This window comes from Sphaeramia orbicularis, chromosome 16, assembly GCF_902148855.1.
Source record: "Sphaeramia orbicularis chromosome 16, fSphaOr1.1, whole genome shotgun sequence".
In the NCBI taxonomy this organism is placed as follows: domain Eukaryota; kingdom Metazoa; phylum Chordata; class Actinopteri; order Kurtiformes; family Apogonidae; genus Sphaeramia; species Sphaeramia orbicularis.
The window spans coordinates 55861421-55888766 of NC_043972.1; the positions used below are offsets into that span (position 1 = coordinate 55861421).

A 27346-nucleotide genomic window follows, 5' to 3' on the forward strand; every position below is an offset into this window, starting at 1 on the left:
GGTCTGTGATTTTTGCCGGGGTGGGATAAGCAGTCCATCCTTGTCAGAGCGTGTGAGTGGGGGTGGGGGGGGGTGGAGGTGATTGTGTGTGTGGGGGGTGATAGCGTCATTGTCCAAGCAGGAGTGAAAGTGAAACTAACTCGCTTTAAAGTTCCTCTTATTCGCCGGGCAGCACACACACACACACACACACACACACACACACACACAGGAGCAGCGAGCGACAGAATCTCTGCGCAGCAAAAAACATGTATATATATAATAGTATAATAATATATCGGCTACATATTGGCCGATGTTGATGAATTGGTGATACGCTATAATCAGCTCTAATGGTAACAGATGAAATGCCTAAAATCTCCAGGCCCAAACTTGACATGCAATAAAAATGAGTTTTTGGAAAAGGTCGTATAAAAATCTGACCACAGTATGTTGGATACACAGCATAAAAAGGAAAATATGGAAAAAAAGAACTTCATGTTACATTTGTCAAATATTTGTTAAACTTTATCAACAGCAATTTTTCAAATCCAAAAACAGATTCAAAAACTTGACAAAATTTCCTAAAAAAAACAAAAAGCTATATTAGAGTTATATTAGGGTATTAGGGGACAATTAGAATGTTTGCCCACACATGTACACCTCCACTGGACCAGTGAACAGAGTTTAGAATCACAACCTGCTGGTTTTGGTTGATAGGGGATTCAATGACCTCTGGTCATGTGACCTCTGCTCTGGACTGGTTTAGTCCTTCAGGTTTTAAAGGAAGTCTGAGAAACCATCATCACATGGTCATCGTTCATCATCACCAACGTATTTTCTACCTAGACTTTGAGAATCAGCTGTGCTTGTCCTTCCCTTCAGGTCCCATCATCAGCTCCAGGAGGCCATCTAGTGGTCTGACAGTAGAACTACAGCACAACCAACACACACACACACACACACACACACACACACGCACGCACGCACGCACGCACACACACACACACACACACACACACACATTTATCAGCCATTACAGTTCACCTCACACTCACACCACAAACACCTTCATGAAGTCCCATCTACATTAAACACACACCATATGAGATGTGGGATGCAGGTCTTGGTCCAAAATCCTGAGTCTGGTTTATCTCTGAACCTCTGGTCTATTACTGCTTCCAACACATAAACTTTAAGGTCCAAATGTTCACTCATCTACCTGATAGATCAAACCCACTGACACGTAACCATGGTAACCAGGTAGTAAATATCCTAACCACGTCACCTGTCAGTGTCAGGATGGTCTGGCTGATCAGTGAATAGGACCAAAAAGTCGCATTTTAGAGAAAATAGTTGATGTTTTACTGTCCTTAAACTGAGTTTGATTATAAAACTGTTCATCATCAAATGACATTTTATTTCTGTGTGTTTTTTCTACAGACTGAGTAGATTTAAGATGCACTGGATCTGTACATTTTATCCATCATGTTTGACTCTTTGCTTATTATAATTATTCTTCTTTATTAACCCATAACGACCCAAACATCTACTGATGACCAAAAAGTATCTACTGATCTAAACTGTTTAATACCTGTTGATCCATTAATCCTATCAATCCATATAAATAATTATTGTAAAATACAGTTCTTCATCTTTTCATGGTCATCAGATATGACCAGTTTGGACGTTCAGAGGCTCTGTAGTTACCATGGAAACACATCATCTTGTACAACATTGATTCACCAGTAAAACCCATGGAGTTGGATCAATGACAGTGGATGAAGACAGTTGTTAATATGTTCACTTACTGATATTTTCCTGAACGAGTCCATTTTTCTTCAGTTTTCTCTGTTTCTGATACAGTAACCCTTAACTTTAATCTGAGCTCTTATGAACATCTGCATGATCAGTCAGTTAATCAATAGGAAAATAGTGTATTCTCAGTGAATAAATGGAAAACACAGACAATAATATTAAAATAAATGGTGATAAATCTCTTCAGAAAGGTTAAATATAGAGTCAAAATCATGTGGGAACTGTCACAAAAGTAGCACTGGGTCTTTATGGGTTAAACAAATCATTTATTCACAACATTTGAACCCAGCGTCATCATGGAGCTGCTTTAAAAGTGTCAAAGGTTTGGGTTTCCAAACCAAACGGACCTATAATCAGTCTATAATAATAAGTCTTCTGTGTCCTGTCAGTTTGTTCACATCCAGCCTTTCAGCCTCTGGTCAGGACAGTTTTCAGTTTATATGTCCTCTAACAGTCCAAATCTGAACCAAAGTGTTTGTTGTAAACAGTTCAGTGTTTATCACCTGTTTTTCCAGCACAGTTCACTCAACTACGAATTGGATCTGGAACAAACTATGACTTAGTTTGATGTTAATTCTTGACTCTGAGTAAATGCTTGAACATATCACTGCCTTTTAGAGGACAGTTTGATGCACTTTTGTGTCTGTACATTGTATTTTCTTCATTTTGTTCAGATCTAATCTGTGTCCACATGATATTTGGCGGTGGACGGTGGTCGGACCTGAACCTGGTCTCGGACCAGAACCACCAAAAACAATCATCAAATTTGTTAAAATAACTTTTTAGGGAATAAAACCTGGTCACGTGGACGCCCCACCCACTGTCACTGCGGTGCGTTCCAGGCCTGTGGGAACTCCTGGAACACTTCTGGAGACCCTCCAACTAATGTACATGAAAAAAAACTGCTATAAAACCGTCTGGCGTCTGTTTTTTTTTTTGCATTAATCTATCTAAACTCTTCAGTTCAACTCAAAACTAGTAAACGGTCAATTTTCAGAATTTTAACCCTGGAGGATTAAAGATTTACACACCCTGGAGCCAATCACAGTAGGTTTATTGTGTTGTCTGTGTGTGATTGGATGATTTTCTGTGTCTTACAGTGACATATGTAGGAGCAGAAGGATCCCAAATGTATTAGTTTATTGAACATGTACATTTATCATCAACTAAAAGCTGTCATAGACATTAAGAAAAAAAATCCCATTTAAAGTTCTGGAAATTATTTAGTAATATATTGCAATTAATAGATTTATTCATAGATGAATCAATAATAAATGGATTGATGATTAATTTGAAGCAGAATCAGTGTTTTCTGCTGCACATTTACACTGTGTCAAAGCATCAATGTGACGACCAAAGAAACGAGCCAATCACCATCCAGTAACATGTCACGTGATGGTTCAGAGCTCCTCCCACTGCAGGCATTGACACCTGATGTCTTTACAGGTGAGACTCAGATTGATCCTGGAAACAGCTCAGCGGTGACGAACACAAACCCTTTTCTGTCCGTCGTCCACAGGTGAGTTTTATCTGTGACTCTCTGAATCCAATCAGGACGCTTTGATCTGAGTCTGTGACAATAAACTGATCTGGAAACACTTTACACATGTTTCTGATGTTTAAAGTCAGTGTGGGTTCGTGACGTTGTTTTTATTGGACTCTGATAACTGTTGACCTTTCACATTTACAGTTTAGTCAATTATTGATGAACTAGAATCTGATCAGGTGATAAAGAGCTGCTGTTTAGGTCAAATAAACCAACTTCAACATGTTCATGACCTCCCTCAGTCGTCTACAGATAAAAGTCTGACGCAACAGGACGTTAACACTTCCTGTCAAACCTTTGAAAATAAAAGTAGATTGAGCTGCTGTTTATCATGTAAAGGATGAATCAGTGTGGATTCACCAGCTGTGTGTCCATGAAGGGTGGTGACTAGAGATCGACCGATATGGGTTTTTCAGGGCTGATACTGATTATTTGTAGTTAGAGGAGGCCGATAACCGATATTTGGAGCCGATATTCATTTGCAGTAAAAGTGTAAAAATTGGCATAAAAAATTTTGAATAATGCAAACACTGAACTTTGTTTGAATGCTTAAAGCATGTTTATTTAATCAAACAAATAGAAAATAATAGCTCCAGAAGTGCATGGATTTCCTAGACTCAGAGGCATCTCTTATAAAGTTGAATAAAAGCTTAAATAAATAGCTCCCTGAAATTTTTCCACAGTAAATAAAGTTACATTTAAATATAACTATAATGACTTATCTTTGTTTTAAGTTCAAACACAACAAAAATTAAGGGAGTGAACAAGCTCAGCAGCGACTCTTGTAAACTCTTGGGCCACATGCTGACATATGCTCAACTCATCATGCTTAATTTATTACAGCATTTGGGAAGCCTTAAGTTTATTTCATTGTTAAATTTTATATTTTACCATGCGATAGCAGGGACCCTGTCATTCAAAACTATGTTGATACATTATTAATGATTAATATGACAAAAGCTACGTAAAAAAGTATAATAGTTGCTATGAGTGCAGTTAAACTCCTGACAGAACACAAACAGCCTTTAGGGCTTTAATGAGCACACACAGTATTTAAAATGTTCCACCATGTTCAGATAAATCACTTCTGAATTTGACTCTCTGTCATCTTCACTTAATTTTCAGATCATAGGTCTAGAAAGCTCACAGCAACTTTTAGTTAAATCTGGAGCAAGTGGGGGGCTGGCTGACCTCAGAATGACCTACAAAAGAATTGTTAATAACTCGATAACCATAATAGCACAAATGAAAATTTTAACGGCACAAACCAGCACAAACAAAGCACAAACGAATGAGACTATTTATCCAGAGATTTTCGTTGGGTCTCAATCTGTTAGCCAATTTTTTTTTAACACATATCTTTTTTAAGGTTTTGAAAAATTACATATATTTTCTGACATGAATTGACAACATTGTGTGGGTCTCCCCTGAACACAAATTCCCCCAAGACCACTTCGGAATTTTTAAACAGCTGTGACAGTAAATAACATGACAAAATAATAATTGTCAAACAATATAAGTAATAGTGGCTTGAATACTTCTCAACATCCATTTTCATAAATCTGATATATATAAGTATATATATGAAATCCTTTGCAATTCCAACTGCACCCATTGCCTGAATCCAGAATCAGATTTACCTGGTTTAAATAATGCATTACCCCAAATGGGGGTAAATTGTGATATCCCAGGTTGTTCTCCAAACCTGTCTTGTGTTTCATACCAAACTGATTGTTTTTTTTAGAAATGGGTTAACTGTGTCCTTCTTAAGTTTCTTCAAAGAATCTGAATAGAGATACCTATCTAGAGTAAGTCCTCTGGCATTTTCTCTCTCTATCTGAACCCAAGGTAAATTGGAATGTTCAGAGAACCAGAAGAAAGCCGATCTAAGCTGGGCTGCCCTAAAGTACCATAAGAATTTAGGTTAGCCAAAATTTTAGAAAATAATTTCCCATCCTGATTAAGCAGAAAGATAGGACAAAAAGAACCCACGTCTTCTGGGTCTTTACCCTTTTTGTGAATCACTGTAATGAGCACTTCTGTTAGGGTGGGAGGAAGGACACTATCCGAGTGGGCTAGAGTGAACACTTTATGTAGATATGGGCAGAGAATTCTTTGAATTTTTCATACAGCTCACCTGGAAGGCCATCAGGACCTGGGACTTTATTGCTTTTAAGTGAAGTGATGTTGTTTTTTTTTGTTTTTTTTCTTTTTTCTTTTTCTTTTTTTACTTTTTCAATAAAGATTTCTGAGTTCAGCTGAGCTGATTCATTTTCATCTAACTGGGAGAGATTGCATTTATCCAAGAAATCCTGCATAGTCGTATAGTCTGTATTGTTTTTGGAAGTGTACAAATTTTTGTCAAATTGGAGAAATTGATCATTAATGTCCATGGGTTTCATCAGAATCTCACCTTTATCAGATTTAATTTTATGTATTGTGCGATCACTTTCCTGTTTTCTGACGTGAGGGGCTAAAAGTCTGTGGCTTGTCATTAAATTCAAAAAATTTCTCTTTGGTAAATCAGAACGCCTTACTAACCCTTGCTGAGAGTATTTTGTTATATTCATATTTTAAGACTAATGTTTTTTTATGTAGTTCATTGGAAGGAGTTTGGGCATTCTCTTTGTCCAGAAGGTTGATTTGGTTGTGTAGTTCAAGTAATCTGGTTCTTTGAATGCCTCCCAGAGAACAGAAGGGGTGGTTTCTGAATTATCATTAGTATCAAAATAGAGGGAGATTTGGGCTTCTAAATAATCACAGAACTCTTTTTCAGTTAGTAACAGAGGATTCAGCCTCCAGTTCGTCTGTGGCTTCACCATGTTTTGAATATTCACAGTGCACGTTAAAGGGCTGTGATCTGAGATCAGAATATTATGGTATGTCACATCTACGGCATATGGCATTAATTTGGCTTCTATGAGAAAGTAATCTATCCTGCTGTATGAGTTATGCATTGCTGAGTAAAAGGAGCACTCTCTGCCAGTCAGATTAGCGATTCTCCAAATGTCAGACAAATTAGTATTATTGATAAATGTGTTCAGAAAGACACTGAAATTACTCCTCTCTATTCTGCAGGTGGAAGATCTATCTAAATACGGATCTATGTTTTGGCGTTTTCATGTGCAGGTTGAATGTATCCACCTCAGATTTGGTCAAATTTGATTCAATATGTCCAAAATGGTGAACTTACGTAACATCATATGATCATGGCGGTGCAACGAGTTCTGAGGTTTTGTCATGACACAAGTAATTGTTGTAACTCATTAGTACATTGTTGAATCTACATCAATTTTTCACATGTAGAATAAGAGGATTGAGTTTTTAAATGTTTGAAAATGTCTGATTAATTACTTAACTAGTTAATTTTGTCTGTCTGCTTAATCTGGTTTGAAAGGGATGTGTTTGTTTTGTTCCATTGCATTTCAGTGACCACCTCTTCTGTTTCTTTGTGTGTTGATGTAGAGAGAAGACAAAGGTGGATTTAAAGTGAAACCTAAAAGTTGTATCTGGACAAAAATCCCCTGATTCCAGCAAACATGGATGGAAGACCCACCTGTGACCAGTGTGGAAAGACTTTCACCAGAGCAAGATACCTAAAAAAACACCAACGTATCCACACTGGAGAAAAACCATATGAGTGTGACCATTGTGGAAAGACTTTCACCAGAGCAGATAGCCTAAAATTGCACAAACGCATTCACACTGGAGAAAGACCATATGAATGTGACCAGTGTGGAAAGACTTTCATCAGAGCAAGTTACCTAAAAGACCATCAACGCCATCACACTGGAGAAAGACCATATGAGTGTGACCTGTGTGGAAATGCTTTCATGAGAGCGACTGATCTAAAAATCCACCAACGCATTCACACTGGAGAAAGACCATATGAGTGTGACCTGTGTGGAAATGCTTTCACCACAACAAATCAACTAAAAATCCACCAACGCATCCACACTGGAGAAAGACCGTATGAGTGTGACCAGTGTGGAAATGTTTTCACCAGAGCGAGTCACCTAAAACTCCACCAACGCATCCACACTGGAGAAAGACCATATGAGTGTGACCAGTGTGGAAATGCTTTTACCGCATCAGGTTCCCTAAAACTCCACCAACGCATCCACACTGGAGAAAGACCATATGTGTGTAACCAGTGTGGAAAGAATTTCACCCAAAGGAATGAGGTTAAAGCTCACCAACGTATTCACACTGGAGAAAGACCATATGAGTGTGACCAGTGTGGAAAGAATTTCACCCAAAGGAATGAGGTTAAAGCTCACCAACGTATTCACACTGGAGAAAGACCGTATGAGTGTGACCAGTGTGGAAATGTTTTCACCAGAGCAAGTCACCTAAAAATCCACCAACGCATCCACACTGGAGAAAGACCATATGAGTGTGACCAGTGTGGAAAGAATTTCACCCGAAGGAATGAGGTTAAAGCTCACCAACGTATTCACACTGGAGAAAGAACATATAATTGCGACCAGTGTGGGAAGTTTTGCACCAAAGCTAATCACCTAAAAATCTCCCAATGGGTCCACGCTGCAGAGAGACCCTACCAGTGCAGATTCTGTGACAGATCTTTTCTCACAGGTTCAAAATGTACTAAACATGAACGTATCAGACATTTCCTCAAAGGACAAAAACTGAACAGTCGTACAAAAAGTAAGACATTGGACTCTAGTGGAAAGAGTCAGTGTCATAACACACCTAAACAGTTTGAATGTTTCCAATGTGATGAAAGATTCTCGTCATCCTCTGCCCTCTGCTATCATCAGCGCAGATGTGAATCATTGTCTGGACCAAAATGTCCCTCAGCATCAGATGACAGGAAGAAACACAGTGTGTGTGAACCAGCAGCACCCACTTCTGACAAGAACATCAGACTTAAAGACCTCCAGATCAGACTTCACAGAATCCAGATGTGAAGACAAACATCAGACTGAAGGCTGTGTTTTGTTGTCCTCAGAGTACAGAAGTGTGTTCTAATGCACCACCTTCACAAAACAGTGACGTTACTGAACCTCAACCTGCCACGAGGTGAAAAGTTCAACTAGTGGAGGTCAACAAGGACCTGGTTTCTATGGCGATACTACTTCTCACTGACTGTGGACTTTAATCAGTAACTTGTTGTGATTCTGTTACTGGTTGGGGTTCATGCAGTTGGATTTACATCAGTTAGAAACAACATGATGAACATAATATAACTGAGACAGAATGACTGATGAGCTGGTTGTGGTTTAGTCCCAAACTGAGGCCGACAACATGAAGGAGATCACATTCCATTGGAGGAGGAAGTCTGTTTAGCACAAAGTTCACCACCAAAGGAGATGGTGCAACCAGTCAGTGCTCCATCTACTGGTCCAATCTGGTACTGGTCTGGTCCAGTGTTCTTAATATCAAACTGGTTTCACCTGTTTTTACACTGGTCCAACCCTGACCTGCAGAATGTGTTTGATTTGATTGAAAAAGCTGAACTACTGATGACTGTGGTAAAGAGGAACCCACTGGATGAATCAGAAACATTACAAATATTTTGTTGTACTATGTTGTATTTTGTCAATTTGTTTTATTATAATTATGAAGTGGATTTGTAACATAAGAGAATATTAGTATGGTATATTTTCTTTGTGGCTGTGGTGATAAATGTGGCTGCAGTAAAGCAGATGGAATCAGTCCAACGTGGACAAACCGACTCAAACAGGAAACTAACATGTGACTGTGGTCTGTCAGACTCAGTGGAGTCTAATGCTGCTGAAAAACCACACAGAAAGGCCTGACATGGTCAAAGCCTGACACCACAGAAGAAGAAGGAGTCAGTAGTGAATGTGTGCAGGGCTCATTCCACTCCTCTAGGGGCTCAGATGGATGAGGACCTGCTCCAGAGGTCAGAGGTCAGAGGTTCCCATCCACTGTTTCATTTGAAGGGCTTTTTCTTCTTCCACTGTTTTCATGTTCAGACCTGATGCAGTCTGTGTGTAGAACTGATTCACACTAAAACAGGAGTGAACAGGTGGAACCGCCTCATCAGTCTCCTTGGAGCTCAGTGGGTTCAGGATCAGGTCTGGACCTCAGAGGTTGTGGGATCTGATCTGGTCTTGGCTGTAATGAGCTGGTTGTTGGACAGAAGTGGTTCAGTGACTTTATCCTTCCCCATCATCATGTGAGTAAAGGAAGGTGTTTCCTCTCATCATGTTGGGACCTCCTTTAGATAGGACTCATGTAAAACTGGTCCAGAAGGTTCTAGATCAGCTGTCCAACTCCAGCTGCTGTTTCAGAGACTTCCAGACCTGGACACGGTCTAGTTCCAGGTCTTCAAATCATGCAAAGAACTCAACTGTTTCCTGTCACTTTACTCAGTAGAATGAACCTACTCCCATCTCTGAATGTTCGTTATTTACTCGTCTATGGAATTCTCCCATATTTAATTATTGGGTTTGGTTTTCCATGGAACCACCTACTGTCCACAGTATTTACCATAATCACCCTTTAACACCATCCACACATAATTTGTTCAATTACTTCTTAATGTGACCTTTTCCAGTTTTCAGTCCAGGTGATGTTATATTTGTGATGGAAAAATGTGTCAATAAAGAGCACAAAAGACAAGGCTGGTCTCACATGTGAGTTTATTCACCCTTTGGAAGGAGGAGCCTCTGGAACGAAAGCACAAGGCTAAGGTGGAGGAGTAAAAGGGTGAGGAGGAGCAAAGGCAGTGAGTCTTCTGTACACAAGATAATGGCATGGCACACAATGACAGGATTCTGACAGAAAAGAGAGAAGGTTCAAATCAGCAAGTGGTGACAAGTGATCAGAACATCATGAAGACACAATGAGATCGGTAAGGAGACGTCCAGAGTTCCTTTGTATGAAGATGGGGAAAAACTAAGATATAAGATCGGGGGGGGCTCTGGTCATGTGAGTCAGTGTGGCTGATAATGTGTCATTTTAGACTGGGGTCAGCGATCGATCAATCGTGTATAATTTTCATCTTATCAACCACAGAAGGAACAAAGAAACATTTGATGTTTTAGTAGATACAGATGGTGGACATCAAAGTTAACGTGTAGCTGCAAATCAAGTCATTTTCTGTAGATTCAGAGAAATGATGACATTAAATGAACAGAGCTTCCATGTGTAGCTTCATCTGCGTTAAAACAAGTGGATGCATTAGTGTCAATACACTGACATAGAAAACTGAAGGATCTGATTAAGATGGTCCAAAAACACCTGAAATCAGAGGAATGCACCCATGCATTTATTAGACATCTAGATTATCTATCATTTAATTTATTCACATTTATGTAATGATTCTGTTCAGACACTGACAGTTATTTCTCTACTTTGAAGAAACGGAGGATGTTCAGTCCGACTACAAAGTTTTTTCTTGTCAAAAACGTAGAAAACAAAAGAATAAGTCTGAGACTCACAAGAGAATAAACATGTTTTGGTGTCATGGAGGTAATAAATGTGACACTGATCCAGAGGGTTTAGAGATCAGGGTTTAGAGAAGACATTGTCATTAGATCTGTTGGTCAACATGAACATTTGAGTATAATGCTCTTCTTTCTAATTTGGTTTCTTTCTTTCTTTTTTTTTTTTTTAAATTTGGTTTGTTTCTATAGTGTCTCTAATGTGACAGGATAGTGGATTAGACAGAACCATAGAACTGTGATTTATACGGTTTTACATGTGTGTAATAACGCCTTATTCTGTAAAAACATTACACAAAAGTGACAGAACACATCATTCAGGCATCAGGTTTTAATTAAAGACACATACATATATTTAGGAAATAAGTTATTAAATATCTGTACAATAATACAGGATTTGATTAAGATCATAAGCAGTAAATAAACCTAATCAGTCGTGACAAAGTAGATGTTCCTCATGTGTATTTGTGTCTGCAAGTAAACAACATACAGGGTGGGGAAGCAAAATTTACAATGAACATTTAGTTGTTTTTTCTCAGCAGGCACTACGTCAATTGTTTTGAAACCAAACATATATTGATGTCATAATCATACCTAACACTATTATCCATACCTTTTCAGAAACTTTTGCCCATATGAGTAATCAGGAAAGCAAACGTCAAAAGAGTGTGTGATTTGCTGAATGCACTCGTCACACCAACGGAGATTTCAAAAATAGTTGGAGTGTCCATAAAGACTGTTTATAATGGAAAGAAGAGAATGACTATGAGCAAAACTATTACCAGAAAGTCTGGAAGTGGAGGAAGCAACAAAAAATGTACCAAAGCTTTTATTAAAGCTCTCAAATCCAAAATCCTAAAGGATCCAACCAAATCCATGAGAAAAATGACAATTGAACTTGAGGTAGACAACAAGACCGTTAGAAATGCAGTAAAATATGATTTGAAGTTAAAATCTTACACAAGAACACCAAAGCACTTGTTGACAACAGCTATGAAGGAAAAGAGATTGGAAAGGTGCAAGAAAATTATTACATGGTTCAAGAAAAAGTCCTCCATTGTAACGATCTTTTCAGATAAAAAGATCTTCACTGTCGATGCTGTTCTGAACCGCAGAAATGACAGATTTAAACATCTAAACATCCTGCTCAAGTTATGGCTTTTGGTGTTGTGGCTTCTGATGGAAAGAAAATACCAATAAAATTCTACAAAGCTGATGAAAAAATCAATGTTAATACTTACTACAAGACTCTGAGATACCAGGTATTGCCATGGCTTAAAGCAAACTACCCACATGGAAATTATGTATGGACACAGGATGGTGCTCCAGCCCACACAGCTAGAAAAATACAAGATTTCTGCAAATCCAACTTTAGCAATTTTTGGGAATCATGTTTATGGCTGCCTTCTAAACCCTCTGGATTCTGCTATTTGGGGCGTTTTAGAACATGCTACCAATAGAACATCACACAGCAATGTCGACTTTCTTAAAGATACTGTTAAAGAAGAATGGGAGAAGTTGTCACTTGAATATTTGAGAAACACTTGCGCAAGTTTCAGGAAGCATGTGAAGGCAGTTATTGAGAAAGAAGGAGGACACATAGAATAAAAACATTTTCTATTATGTACATTTTCTTGTGGCAAATAAATTCTCATGACTTTCAATAAACTAATTGGTCATACACTGTCTTTCAATCCCTGCCTCAAAATATTGTAAATTTTGCTTCCCCACCCTGTACAGAAACACTGACCATGTGCAAGAATGTGAATATTTACTGCAAATCAGTGTGACTTCTGCTGTTGCCTTTGAGAGACCAGTTCAGAAATGTGTGGCTTCACCTTGGCAAGTGCCACTCTCATGTCATTTTCACAGCAAAGTCTGTTCCTTTTCTTCGCGACGATGCGTCGGTCGTCACATGATTGTCACATGATTGACCAAAAAATGTAAACAAACGCTACACATGGCTGCCTCCGTGGTTAACAGGAAGTAGCAAAAGTCATAACAACGATGTGGAAAATACTCAAATAATTCATCGTCAGACGAGTGGAAGAGATTATAAACACTTTCGGATGTGTTGTAGTGCTATAAGCAACAACAATACACCGCGTATATTGGATGTCAATCAGAGAAAGAGTCTCCGAAGCCGTTTGTTTACATACACGGACCTAGCCCAACACACACACCTGACTAATGAGTTGAGTGTGTGTCTTGACCTCCGCCGAACCCCTGAGACTGACTCACCGAACCCCTAGGGTTCGATCGAACCCAGGTTAAGAACCACTGCTCTAGTGAAACACCTTCGAAACAGCAGTGGTTCATGAATAGTTTGGGTGACATCACGCAGTTCATGAAACACTTGGGTCACGTGACCGGTGTTTTGACTCGCGTTTCGGAGCACAGCTTCGAAGCGCATGCGCTTCGAGACTTCGAACGGGTGTCGCAAGCCCGTTTCAAAACGGCCATCCTTACCAGCAGCGGCCAGCTACCGGGCCAGGAGCCACCACCACCACTAGCGGCCAGCTACCAGGCTAGGCCAGGAGCCAAGCTAACACTGGAGACATGGCAACTAAAAAACTTGCAGAAGACATGGAAGAAGTTAAGAAGTCTTTGAACTTTATGTCTGAGGAACTAAGCAAGGTGGCAAAACAACAGACGGGACTACTGGATTTAATTGAGGAAATGCGGAAATTGAAGGAGGTGATCAGGGAAAAAGACAAGAAAATAGACGAACTGGAAAGAAGAGTTGAAGATCTGGAGCAGTGCATAAGGATGGATGATCTAATGATAACAGGACTAAAGACAAACCATTGCACTTATGCAAGCATCACAGCAGGTGACAAGGACGGTGAGGATGCATCAAACACTGAATTATACTCTCTGGAGGAACAAGTTATTAAGTTTTTAAACAGCAAAGACATTGCTTTACACCATAAAGATATAGCTGTTTGTCACACCTTACCCCAAAAACAGAGTAAGAGGCCAAACATTATTATTCGTTTGGTGAGTAGAAAACAGAAGATTGAAGTGCTTAAGCATGCAAAAAAACTTAAGGGCACAGGGGTGTACATAAATGAAAATTTAACAAAGAGAAATGCTGCAATTGCAAGACAAGCAAGAATCTTAAAAAAGGAAAAAAAAAATCCAAGACACATGGGTAAGAAACTGTAAGGTAATGATAAGACTGAATGGTACTCCTGAACGGGCCAAAGTTGTTGTTATTAGAGACATAACTGAGCTTGATCAATACAAATGAAAATGAAGAACAAAGTACAGAGGTGGACCAGTGGAGATATGTCAAATCAGATTTTTGTTGTGATGGAGCTATGAGGTCAGTTAGTGTTGGGGACTGAAATATGAGAATGTGTGAATACACTGAATTTAAGTCTTTTGACTTTCAAGATCACAAACCCTATGTTTTAGAGAATGATATTGATCCAGAGACTCACTTCTACCACAGCATTAAAACAACATGTGAATATTATTCAGAAGACAAGTATAAGTCTAAAATGAAGGGTTTTTCGGTGATTCGCTTTAATAGCAGGAGTCTCTATAGTAATTTTGATAAAATTAAAGATTATTTGCAACAATTCCAGCATAAATTTAGTGTAATAGCAATTTCAGAGACTTGGCTGAGTGATGAGAAAGGGTTACATGATGAGTTAGAAGGATATGAGATGTTTTGGCAAAACAGAGCCAATAAAAGAGGAGGGGGCGTGGCCCTATTTGTGTTAAATGATTTGAAATGTAAGATAAATGGTGACTTGACAATTGCTATAGACAATCTGATGGAATGTGTAACGGTTGAAATTAAGATGGAAAAACACAAAAACATATTTCTTAGTTGTATTTACAGGACACCAGGGTCATGTATTGAGAAATTCAATAAGGAGATTACTGAGTTATATGAAAAGTATTGTGATAAGGTGATTCTGGTTTGTGGTGACTTTAACATTGATCTACTGAAATGGAATGAACATGCAAAAACGGCAGAATTTGTAAATACTATGTTTAGTTTGAGTTTTCATCCTGTAATTACAAAACCAAGTAGAATCACATTGGAAAGTGCAACATTGATTGATAATATTTTTACAAACATTATTGATGGTGAAATAACGAGTGGTCTATTTCTGACTGACATAAGTGATCATTTACCAGTTTTTATAGAACTGGAAATGAACAACAAATCATCTTTACCCAACTATAAGCAAAAACCTTGTCTGGTTAGAACAAAGTCACTAGAAGCAATTATGGCCTTAAATGAGGAACTCATAAATTATGACTGGCATGAAGTTTATTTAGATGATGTTAATGAATCATATAATGCTTTCTTAGACATATTCCTGACATTGTACAACAGACATTGTCCTGTGAAAGAATATAGGCAAAATTTTAAAAAGAATAAGAAACCATGGTTAACTAAGGGATTGGAAAGGGCTTGTAAGAAGAAAAACAGGCTCTATAGGGAATTTCTGAAGCACAGAACGAAAGAAAAAGAGAATAAATATAAAAGATACAAAAATAGATTGACAGCAATTATAAGAACACATAAAAAAGCCTATTATGATAAGTTGTTAGAAATACACAAAAATGATATTAAAGGTACTTGGAGAGTGTTAAATGATATGATTAAAAAAAGTAATAAAAAAAATGTTGCTACATATGTTGTTAAAACTGGTGACACTGTGGTGGAAAATATAGAGGACATCGTGAACATATTTAATGATTTTTTTGTTAATGTCGAGAATATATCAAACGCAAAATGTCCAAGGCTGTTGCGATTCTTTATGAAACTCGAGACTTGTTAAGCAAAAAATGTTTGCATATGTTGTATTGTTCACTTGTAATGCCATATATGTCATACTGTGTGGAAGTATGGGGCAATGTGTATAAAACTAATTTAGACCCGATAATTAAACTCCAAAAAAGAGCTATTAGAGTCATAAACAAAGCTGGTTATCTCCAATCAAGTAATCCACTTTTTGTAGAATCTGGTTTACTAAAATTTTTTGACATTGTATATTTAAAAACAATGGAATTTATGTTTCGCGTTAAAAGTAAAAACCTTCCTTTTTGTATTCAGAAAATTTTTAAGTTAAGAGAAGGACATTATAATTTAAGAGGGATGTTTGTGTTTGAAAAATGTAAAGTAAGAACAAACGTTAAATATCACAGTGTTTCAGTTATTGGTGTCAAGCTATGGAACGAACTGAAGGATGAAGTGAAATTGTGTAGCACACTGTTGAGTTTCAAAAAGAATTTAATTTGTCAAATTATGAAGGGCTATGAAAGTAATATGATTACAAAATAACTTATTACACTGAATGTAGTATAATTTAAGTTTAAGTATTTATCTGCTGCAACTTAAGGTGTGGACTTGGACTAAGGATGTGAATAGGAGAAGCAGAAATAAGCCTCCAGCTTCAGCTTCTTCCTTTTTCAGTTACAAAATGTGTTAATTTTGTTTGTTTTTTTAATATGTAGGTGTTTTGTTTTGTTGTTTTTTTTAATATGTATGTGTTTTGTATTTTGTATTTAACTGAAATAAACATTCATTCATTCATTCATTCATTATTATTATTATTATTATTATTATTATTATTATTATTATTATTATTATTATTATTATTATTATTATTATTAATGGAGCAAATGGACAAATAATATAAACTAAAACATAAGCAGCTGTTCTATCAGAATCCATTCATGTAGTTTTCTCAGTTACTCACAGTCATTCCCACTAATGTGATTTGTGAGGTCTCAATGACAATGGAAAGAACAAGATCTATTCTATCAGTACAATTGGGAATCTTTCATATGTGGATGCAGATAATGTAAATAATATTTTGAGGAAAAAGGTCAGGTTTTTTTTATTAAAGTTGTAAATGAATGTAAATGAACCTGGATATTTTCTGAGATCGTAGTGGGAGAAGAAATCCACAGCAGATCGAAGTGGGACTTGTACTGAGACGTTGTGTCTTCTGTTTCCTTCAGGACTAACATTGAGGGTCAAACAAACTCTTAAAGACTTCATCACTGTCAAATCCCAGATCAGCAGCAGCTATCACGTCCTGACCTCCGACACCACTGACTCTAAATCTTCTCGCAATGAGGACTTCACCAGACCGCATTTGCCCGACGTGAGGACGATCACCGACAGAAACGAGTTCATCTGGTGTAAGTGACGGACGATGAATGATGAATGAGAACCACATGAATGAGTTTAGATCGACTGTAAAAATCTGAGTCAGATCATTATGACAATCAGATGTGATGCGTGTACAGGCATTTCAGAAACAGCAATAATCCATAAACATGTTTATACTTCTTGGTATTTCTTCTCAGTTCAACTGGACTTCTTTAGTTGAACCAAGAAGAACGGTGACCTGGACAAACGAGAACCTACAGACACCTGTTTTAGATGTTTCAGTTTGTTATTGGCTTTAATATAATCAGATTACTGCTGTTATCTGATTAAACAGATCAGATTAGACTGTTTACATGATCAATAATAATCCAATAATTCCACAAATCAGAGTTCTTACGTACGTAGTGACGTAGCCTCAGACTTCCTGTTGTCTTCAGCTCATGTTGGTTGGTTTTGTTCATTTTTTTTTTCATTATTGTATAACATTTTTGGTCAGTTGTGTTTATTTTATTCATTATTTCATTAAATTTTTGTTCGGTTTTGTTCATTTTATTCATTATTTTATAACATTTTTGTTCAGTTTTGCTCATTTTATTCAGAACTTTATTTAATTTTTATTTGGTTTTGTTCATTATTTCATTACTTTATTCCATTTTTGTTCAGTTTTGTTCATTTTATTCACTATTTTATTACATTTTTGTTCAGTTTTGTTATTTTTTTCATTATTTTATTCAATTATTGATCAGTTTTGCTCATTTTATTCATTACTTCAATTTTTCTTTGGTTTTCATTATTTCATTACTTTATTCACCTTTCGTGTGGTTTTGCTCATTTTATTCATTATTTAATTCCATTTTTGTTGTTTTTTTGTTCCTTTTGTAATTATTTTTCTCAGGTTTGTTCAGTATGGGATCAGGGTGCTGTTGGGGGTCAGAGGTCACAGTTGTGGACACTGATAACAGGTTGTGTTGTTGTTTCTCCATCAGATTTCTGTGATCTCACCCTGGACCCGAACTCGGCTCATCAGAAACTCCGTCTGTCCAATGGGAACAAGACGGCGACGTGTGGAGGCGTGAATTCATATCCTCAAAAGCCCGAAAGGTTTATCAGACCTGAACAGGTCATGTGCAGGGAGGAGCTTAACAGGCGCCATTACTGGGAGGTGGACTGGAGCAACAGCAGCAATGACGACGTCGGCGTTGGTGTGGCGTACAAAAGCCTGAACAGGTATGATGGCTACCTCGGCGGAGATACCAAGTCCTGGCTCTTCGTCAACAGGTATGGGTCATACTACCGCCTTCATGGTGAAGAGCAGAAAGTGGCCGTTCCTTCTGGCGACTTCAGACGAATCGGTGTGTTCCTGGACTGGCCTGCGGGGACGCTGTCCTACTACAAAGTGTCCTCCAACACCCTCACCCACCTCCACACCTTCTACAACACCTTCACTGAGCCTGTGTTCACTGCCTTCTTTGTTGGCACAGACTCCAGCTACGTCACCCTCCACCCTTTTAACTAAACGGACACTTTCATTTGGTGTTTTTTGCTGCAGAAAAGCATCACAGAAGTGGGCGTGGTTAAAATGGCTGGAGTTAAGACCGGCGCTGATTCAGATTTAGATGGTTTTTAGCTCCTCTGATCATAGGACATGAGCTGTTGTAGAGGCGCCGCCTTCGTCACAGTCTTCGGTGGCATCTTTGTCACTGTCTTCCTCACCTTCTTTGTCACCATCTTCATAACCGTCTTCCTTACCGTCATCATAACCATCTTCCTCACAGTCATCATAACAGTCTTCATAACCATCTTCGTCACCGTCTTCATAACCATCTTTGTCACCGTCTTCCTCACTTCTTCCTCACCATCTTCATAACCGTCTTCCTCACCATCTTCCTCACCGTCTTCCTCACCGTCTTCATAACTATCTTCCTCACCGTCATCATAACTGTTTTCATTACCGTCTTCATCGCCGTCTTCATAACCTTCTTCATAACTGTCTTCGTAACCATCTTCCTAACCATCTTCATAGCCATGTTCGTAACCGTCTTCGTAACTGTCTTCATTACCATCTTCATAACCTTCTTTGTCTTTATTAACAATTTCTTCAAACATCTTCTCCAAAACTACTTAGTCAGAAATTTTGTTTCTTAACCCTATAACACCAAATGTATCATATTTGATCCATGAGTTTTGAAGCCCTCTACATGATCAGTGTGATATTTTTTTGTCTTGAAAAACCTGATGTATACAATTAGATACATGTAATACACAGATAATCCACCAGGGGGAGGAGTTCATTCACCAGAGGCCTTTCCAGTGACACTACAAGACTGTTATTAATGAGGAAGAACTAGGACCATTTCAAAAAGGAATTAACTATTTATTAGATGTGTTTGTGTTATATTATGTTTTTATTTGTTCAAAAATAATACTGTAATATTTGAGCATTGAGACCTGATGGATCAAATGTGATACAAAATTGAAACTCATGCATGGAAATTAATATTTAAAAAAAAAAAAAAAATTGGGGGTTGTTCAGAAGGACCAATAAAGGCTCCAGTTTCAAAGAACTGGAATTTTCTGTCAGTGATTCAATGGTTGAATCTTTACAGCAGGGGTGGGCAATCCTGGTTCTCGAGGGCCAGTTTTAGATGTTTCCCTCTTCCAGCACACCTGAAGGTCATTATCAGGCTTCTGCAGAGCTTGATTATAGGCTTGTCATGTGAGCCAGGTGTGTTGGAGGAGGAATACATCTAAAACATGCAGGATACCAGCCCTCGAGGACCAGGATTGCCCACCCCTGCTTTACGGGGTGAAAAATAGAAACATGTCAGTGAAGTAGCATCTGAAAACTCCATAATCTGAGTTTCGTAAATGTTTAACCAATTATGATTCTGTGTAAAACTTCCTCATCTCAACATCATTTTTAAGAACTAATAATAAGCTGTCAGATTTTTTAACTTTTAATATTCGCAAACGTCTTACTTTGAATCTAATCTGTTTGAACCTTTTTGGAGTTCCTCATAGATTTGATTGTTTTTTTCTTTTCTCTTCAGTCATTATGGTTTATTAAATGTAGATCAAAATGACGACAAATATAAATAAATATAAAGTTCCATGTACCGCTCAGGATGAATGAACATGAGACCAGAGAAGACTTTATTCACTGTCAGAGTCATTTAGAAGATGATGACGATGAATGTTGAATCCAAATATTCAATAAAAGCTGACCTGAGTTGAACTGTGTGCTGTTGATTTTATCCTTTAATATCAAAATGAGGCAGATTTTAGAGAATGTTCTAGAAACATCAAATATTAATGTTATAATGTGAAAACAGTTTAGTGAAATAAACAGAAATAAGTGAAAAGACCTAGAAAACAAAGTATTAACAAACCATCCATCCATCCAATTCAAAAATTCTGTCCCAAACCATGTTGCTGTACACATTAATGAAAGTGAAGTCAAAACAGCTTCAGAAGCAGCGATACTGGCAGATGAGTATATGCTGACTCATGCTACAGGGTTTGAATGGCGCAGAAGTGGAAATGGTGCTAGAAGGGAGAACGTGAAGCCTGGTCTGGGTAGGTTCTTTAATGCTCATCAGAGTTCACAGACCAGTGTCAGGAGTGTGCCTGGGATGGATGGAATATTTGATCCTGGTAAAGTGTATCATTTATGTAAAAACAAAGGTTATTGGAAAGGGGAATGTCCAACTGTTACTGTCAATACTGACGATAAGTCATCTGAGTCAAGTGTGTATGTGAAGCCTGCTGGTTTTGTGTCTCCCATGCACAGTCAGGTAATAGCTGACACATCTTTTGAACATCCATTGACACTGGTTGATGAAATTTATGCTCCTTTCATGTCAGATGGATTTGTTTCTCTGTATGGTGGTGAGAGGAAACCAGTTAGGATTTTGAGAGACTCAGGGGCTTCTCAGAGTTTCATTTGGGAGCGTCTTTGGATTAGAGTGAGAAAAAAAAAAATGGAAATGAGATTTTTACTCCATTTAATAATAATTATAATGAATTTTGTAATGAATCCAAGTGTTTTTTTCACTGTAAATGTCAATGTAATGTAAATCAGACTCAGATTTATGGTAATTCTTCATTTAAGCAACAAAACAACATGTTACACAAACTCTGGACATGAATGAATGAATGAATGAATGAATGAATGAACGTGAACATTTTACTGCTGAAAGATACTGGAGTATCTAGAAACAGATGGAAATAACACTCACAAGCCTTTACGACTAAAATACTGTAATTCCACCAATAAACAGGTGTTATGGATGTAAATGTACAAAGAATAAAGTTATATTAGGAAAAAAAATAGAATTGTTTTTTAGTAAAGAGTCAAAATTCTTTACAACTTTCAGCCCAAATGATGAATTGAATGTAGACGTGGAGGCTATTCTCCAGATATTTCCACCTCTTTATGACTTTTCTCCAAACATTATGTCCTTTAAAGTAATGGTCATTTTCAGCCTAAAGTCATAATCCTCTCACTTTGTAAAAATGCTGATAGATGAGTTATTGTGAAGGTGTCGTCTCCGTTAGTGATTTCTTCAAACATCTTCTTCCCTGAAACTATTGGTCGAATTCATTTGAATTTCATCTGGATCTTCTTTGGGACAATGTTTACAAAGTTTGTTCACAGTTTAGAAAAATGTAGATTTTTTAAATATTCTAAATGTTCCTTTCCTTCTAATGGTCCATATTTTGATGGTTTCTAACATGTAAATGGTTCCAGATATCAGTCTAGTTCCTATTGATCACTGATAGAAATCATATCTGGACTGTGATTGGATGAGTTGAGTTCTCCTCCAGTGAAAGTCCCGCCCACTTCTATAGTTAGATTGATGTGCATCCAAACCACAGGACTGGAACATAGAGACAGAACCTGACAACCTCACACATTCAACTGGGGATTGATTCTGGATAGTCCAGTTCCACTGTATAAACAAGAAATCACATATTAACAATCATTTCATGACAAGAGGAAAAATACTTTATTCCAACATTATGGGCAGCAGTGTTCTAGCATCAGAACCTCTAAGGAATGACCACTGCAACTGACAAACAGAGCAAAACAATCAACAGGAACTAAATAAGCAACAGGAAGAAAAATATAATGAAATAATCACCAAAATTTTAAAAATTAATAAAATAATGAACATAAATGAAGAAAAATTAAAACACAGGACCAATAATTCATCATGGAAATAAATAGAATTAAGTAAAATTAAACAAACAAGCATCAGAAATAAATAAAATAATTGTTGAATTGAGACTGATTTATGTTATTGGTGTTTCTAAATGTTCTGTGTATTTGTAGATGATCAACTCAGACAGAATTGTGTTAAAATTCAACTGATTTGTCTTGAACAATTTCTTTTTCTTTTTTTTTTTTATATTTATCTTTTTATGAGCAATGTAACAACACATCCAAAGGAGCAGAATTACAGTGCATTCATTATACATTGCCTTTTATATCATTTTCCCCCATGCCCAATCCAACCCCAAGGCCCTCCAAGAAGGGGCAACAGCAGAAGCAAGAACATCATAACAGTCTCTGAACAGTAGAAAATCAAATAAGTACAAGCAGTATCAAATCTGTGATGTACAAGAATATTAACTGAGCTAACGGAAATAGAAGAAAATAAAAATAAATATAAAATACAAATTTAAAAAAAAAAAAAATTAAGTCATAGCTTGTAGATACCTGTGTTTACTTTTAAATATTAGATGTATCAAATGTGACAATAACTGATAGACAGAACAAGTTACGACAAAAAACAACAACACTAAACAATAAAATAGAGTAGGGTGGAGGTGTGAGAGATCAATCTGAAGGCAGCGTTTGTAAAGACTGAATGTAATCTAAAAAGGATTGCCATTTATTAAATAATTTAGTTGAGGAGCTTTGTAGTGAGAGTCGAATCTTTTCTAATTTAAGAAAAAACATAACATCTTTAAGCCAAAATGAAATAGACGGGGGTTTAGGAGACTTCCACCAAAATAAGATACGTCGTCTTGCAAGGAGGGATGTAAAAGATATTATATCATACTCTATTTGGTTAAAACAGGAGTCAACAGGGAGCCCAAATATCGCTATAAAAGGGCACGTATTGATATTTTTCCCAAAAATATTATTCATGATCATAAAGTAATCACCCCAAAATTTCAGTAACATAGGACAGGAAAAGAAAACATGGGTTAAGTTGCAGGGAGAGCCCTGATACTTGTCACATTGGTCCACAATATTTGGATAGATTGCAGAGTCGAGATTTTGATAAATGGATTCTATGCAACATTTTGAATTGAACAAGTTGTAATCTAGCACACGGTGTGCTGGACCGTATACTAAGGATAGCTTTATCCCATAGCTGGTCTGTGAGGTTTAAGCCTAACTCACCTTCCCAAGAAATTCGAGCTTTAGTAATCAAATCATCATTAAATGAAATTAACTGCATAAATTTTTGATATAAGAGATTTCTCTTTGGGTTTCAAAGTTAGACGATCGTCCCATGGTTGTTTGGCTGGAAGAGAAGGGAAACCTGCAGAAAGAGTGGAGGCACAGTGTCGTAGTTGGAAATAACAAAACAAGTGGTTAGCTGGTAAATTGAAATCTAACATCAGATCAGAATATGTAGAAAAGGTACCATCTTTATAGAGGTCTCTCAAACACTTAATGCCTTGATTCTGCCAAATCGTAAAAGTGGAATCCATAAGTGAAGGGGGAAATAGATGATTTTTAGTTATAGGTATGAAGGTGGAGGTCAACAAAAATTTAAGGTGGCGCCTAAACTGAAACCAAATCTTAAAGGTGGAAAGCACCACTGGATTGCTTGTGAACTTGGAAGGATTCATCGGGAAGGAAGAGGAGAGTATGGCCAGAAAGGAAGATGAAGAGAGTGATTGAGCTTCTAATGTACACCATAATAAACCTGGGGATTGACACCAAAAAATACATTTGTGAATATGCGCTGACCGATAATAAAACAGTAGATTAGGTAAAGCAAGACTTGTCTTGAACAATTTCATGTTGTACAAAACACAACTATACAACACACCTACTCATCACACAGAGACACTGACGATCCAGTATCAAGTCCAAATCCTCCAAACAGTGGTTCAGTGAATGCGGTTTTGAAGGTGTGGATGTGGATCAGTTTGTCAGAGGAGACTCTGTAGAAGGACACAGATCCAGCAGGACAGTCCACATACACTGAGACTGTACCAGAGGAGGAGGAGGGGGAGGAGGACTGAGGGAGGGGTGTAAATTTCTTATTATGACAGACCCTGTAACCACTTCCATCGCAGTCCAGACTCCAGGACTGATCATTTAATCCAAACCCACATTCTAAACTGTCTCCTTTCCTTCTGATTCCTCTGTAAGTCACTGATATCCAAACGTGTCCACTCCACTGGACCTCCCAGTAACAGCGACCAGTCAGTCCAGTTGAACACATCAGCTGATACCAGTCATCAAATCTGTCCTGATGATCAGGATATGACTGAACCTCCTCCACATGTTCCACCTTCTTGTTGTTTTCAGACAGTTTGAGTTTTGTCTGCGCTGTGTTTGGATCCAGGGGGAGTTCACAGAAATCTGATGGACAGAAGAAAACACAAAACAGCTGCAGTTATTGATCAGTGATCAGCTTGATTTGACTTGAGGGGAAAGACTAGAGAATGACTTGTTTGTAATTGTGTCCCTGGTTCACACACTGTTACTGTGACACAAATGACCATATGTTGGATTGGTGATGTGTGTGTTTTATAGCTGTAAGCTAGCTGCTAGCTGTGCAGTCACAAGGAAAGACGCCGCATTAGTGTGAATATAAAACCACAGTTACACAACCTCACCTGGTACCACATTACAAACACTAATACTCAACAAACGGAATAAAAACTGAACACACTAATCAGTCAAATTAATCATCAATCAGTAAAATGATTGAAAATGAACAAAAAACTAAATTAAATGCAAAATTAACAAAACTAATGAAACAAAATATAAAATTAATCCGTAAAATTAGCAGAAATGAAACAAACTGAACAAAATAATGACAAATATAAAGAAAATACTCAAAGAAAACTAAAAAAATGTTGATTTTGTTGAATATTTAAAGGATGTCCTTTGTAACTTTGCTGTTCTCACTCTATTTAATTAGTTTTTTGTTCATTTTTGTTCAGTTTGTATTATATTAAACACAAGTACTGATAGTTGTACAAGTCCTAGTAGTTCACTCAAAGACCAAACAAAGAAGTCATGAAGTTCTCATGAAAATCTTCCACATAAACATGTGACTAAATAAATGCTGATCATGTGATCACATAGATTATGTGTGTTCCAATGCAGATCACTGATGGGTTGCAGCGTCACAGCACTTTAAACCTCCACAGGTTTGAGTTCTGATGGTTTTGGGGAAATTCATGATGGAGACAAATAAAGGTCTGGTCTGAAACGTGTCTGTGTGAGTTTTATTTCAGAGAAGCTCTGAGATGTGAGTTGTAGTTGTGGTTTTTCTGTCTAATGTCATGTAGGCAGTAGTCAAGGACAGATAGACAGGAACTGGAATTTACTGACATTTCATTCCAATGGTTCTGTTCAGTCTGTGTCTCCAAGTTCACTGTCAAAAACCTTCTGATCAAAAACAAACTGTATTAGTGAAGACCTTTGCACAGATTTTAATTTTTAAAAAATCTTTCCCTTTTTCCTAATTGTCCATTAAATCCATAATATTACAGCCTTTATCTAATGGATAATAAATATTTATGGGAGTGATTTGATGTTTTAGTTGAACTTGTTACTGTGACAAACTTTCCTCCTGATCGACTCAGCTGTGTTTTTGACTTTATTGTTTGTTCGTCTTCCACTTTTATCAGACAGCGGCACAAGAACGACACTAGAATGATCCATAAAGACAGAGGAGGTGTGATTGGCCAGTGGTCTGAGGTTCTGAGGACTCGTCCCTCAGGGTATTTGTGTCATGTGATCCGTGACCTGACCAATCAGCTGTCAGCTCACCCACTGTCTTCACTGACAGTTGATGTGTTTTCTAATGTGGTACCAGCTCTCACTGTACGTTCAGGTTGGGTTTCAACTGTAATCCAATGGAAATCCACTTACACTTCCTCAGACCTGGTCTCAACCATCGGACTCCACTGGGCTCCAACCTGAAAGGAGGAGGGGGGGGGTCAGATCAGCATTAAACATGGACATTCCATCACTCTGATCCACTCCAGCTTTTCTGTTCACATCCAGTCAATGGTTCCTGTCAGTCCCTTATTGAACGTCTGTATCTGTGACCGTGGTCTGGAACTTCAGTAAAGGATGTGGAATCAGCTGTGACAGAGTGTTCCTGTCAGCTCCACCTGTTCTATCACACATTATCTGTGTGTGCATCAGCTCAGTCCATACCTGACAGTGTCCAGTGTCCAGTGTGGATCCTCCACTAGAGCAGACAGCTCCTGTCCTGAGGCTCCTGGATGGTTGTAGCTCAGGTCTAGCAGTCTGAGATGGGACGGATTGGACTTTAGGGCTGAGACCAGAGAAGAACATCCTTCCTCTGTGATCAGACATCCTGACAGTCTGCAACACAAAACATCACACATCATCTGAGGAGGGAAAGAAGCAGCGTCAGCTGTTGGACACAGTTATTCTGAGGATGGAATTCATTCCAAATGGGATTTGTGAAGGAAAATCAGTTCACTAGCAAACATGTGTGCTGTTACTCAAAAGGTAGACGCCACTCTGGCGTTGTTTTGGTGATGGAGTTATCATTTTTAAATATACAGCTTCTTGCTGTCAATCACTGTACTGCTGAAGACTGAAAAAGAATGCTGTAGAATGCATCTGTCCATGCTCATTGCAAAGATCAAACTAGATTTACTACCGTCATGTAAGATGTAACCTTTGTAGAATGTATATAACCTGGACTTCAGCCAGCCCAGTTTAGACGATTCACAAGGTTGCTCTGAGTGCTTGTAATTGTCTCACTTTGATTCTTGCAAGAATAACAAAGTATTTTTGTGATCCCTCAAATCAGTGTGGTGTTTTTCTTTGTCTCAGAGTGCTATTACAGATTTCACTGGAGCCAGTTTCTATTTGACTGACTCGGTTCAGGACAAGATCTGAACACAGACTAAGATTAGTCCAGTCCCTGTCCATAGTCTGGAAAGACCTGATCTTTTATTGTTACTCAGATAAATTTAACTGGATGAAGATTGACTTTGACCAAATAAAGACACAAATGTACAGATATTGGTCCAAAAACATCAAGTGCATAAATGAACATCCTTCACCACCTCCAAATCAAAGGTTCAATGGTTCATGGGTTCCAGTGTTTGAACAGACAAACCAGTTCCACTCCAGTCCAACCCTCAGACTGTAGACACTTTACTGTCCTTTGGATA

The 27346-nt window shown here is 37.8% G+C and overlaps 5 protein-coding genes and 1 pseudogene across 6 annotated transcripts in view; 3 read left to right on the plus strand and 3 right to left on the minus strand.

Annotated features, from left to right (window-relative positions):
- The window catches only part of LOC115436275 (zinc finger protein 664-like), a 1196486-nt pseudogene that overhangs the window by 834253 nt on the left and 334887 nt on the right, over positions 1-27346 (minus strand).
- Positions 1-27346, plus strand: part of LOC115436332 (zinc finger protein 850-like) — a 308536-nt gene that overhangs the window by 143967 nt on the left and 137223 nt on the right. The gene's annotated exons all lie outside the window — the stretch shown is intronic.
- Positions 1-27346, minus strand: part of LOC115436318 (zinc finger protein 239-like) — a 161233-nt gene that overhangs the window by 60556 nt on the left and 73331 nt on the right. The window lies entirely within an intron of this gene.
- On the plus strand, positions 6869-9955 carry LOC115436285 (zinc finger protein 664-like). Its single transcript, XM_030159096.1, has 2 exons — positions 6869-6901; positions 7070-9955. Exons 1-2 carry the CDS (start codon positions 6883-6885, stop codon positions 8272-8274), a joined length of 1224 nt encoding a protein of 407 aa, XP_030014956.1. The 5' UTR covers positions 6869-6882; the 3' UTR covers positions 8275-9955.
- Positions 13239-19112, plus strand: LOC115436301 (stonustoxin subunit beta-like). Of its 2 annotated transcripts, none has more exons than XM_030159136.1 (3): positions 13239-13624; positions 16771-16953; positions 17911-19112. In XM_030159136.1, the coding sequence occupies exons 1-3, from the start codon at positions 13339-13341 to the stop codon at positions 18438-18440; spliced, it is 999 nt and encodes a 332-aa protein (XP_030014996.1). In that variant the 5' UTR covers positions 13239-13338; the 3' UTR covers positions 18441-19112. The 2 variants fall into 2 exon arrangements, with proteins under 2 accessions (XP_030014996.1, XP_030014997.1); XM_030159137.1 differs by having other exon boundaries at positions 13239-13612.
- The window catches only part of LOC115435241 (NLR family CARD domain-containing protein 3-like), a 39617-nt gene continuing 30818 nt past the window's right edge, over positions 18548-27346 (minus strand). Inside the window, exons 4-5 of the mRNA XM_030157521.1 lie at positions 26366-26522; positions 18548-18931 (exon numbers count right to left, since the gene is read on the minus strand). Coding sequence (XP_030013381.1) covers positions 18548-18931; positions 26366-26522 — 541 coding nt within the window. The remainder of the gene's footprint in view (positions 18932-26365; positions 26523-27346) is intronic.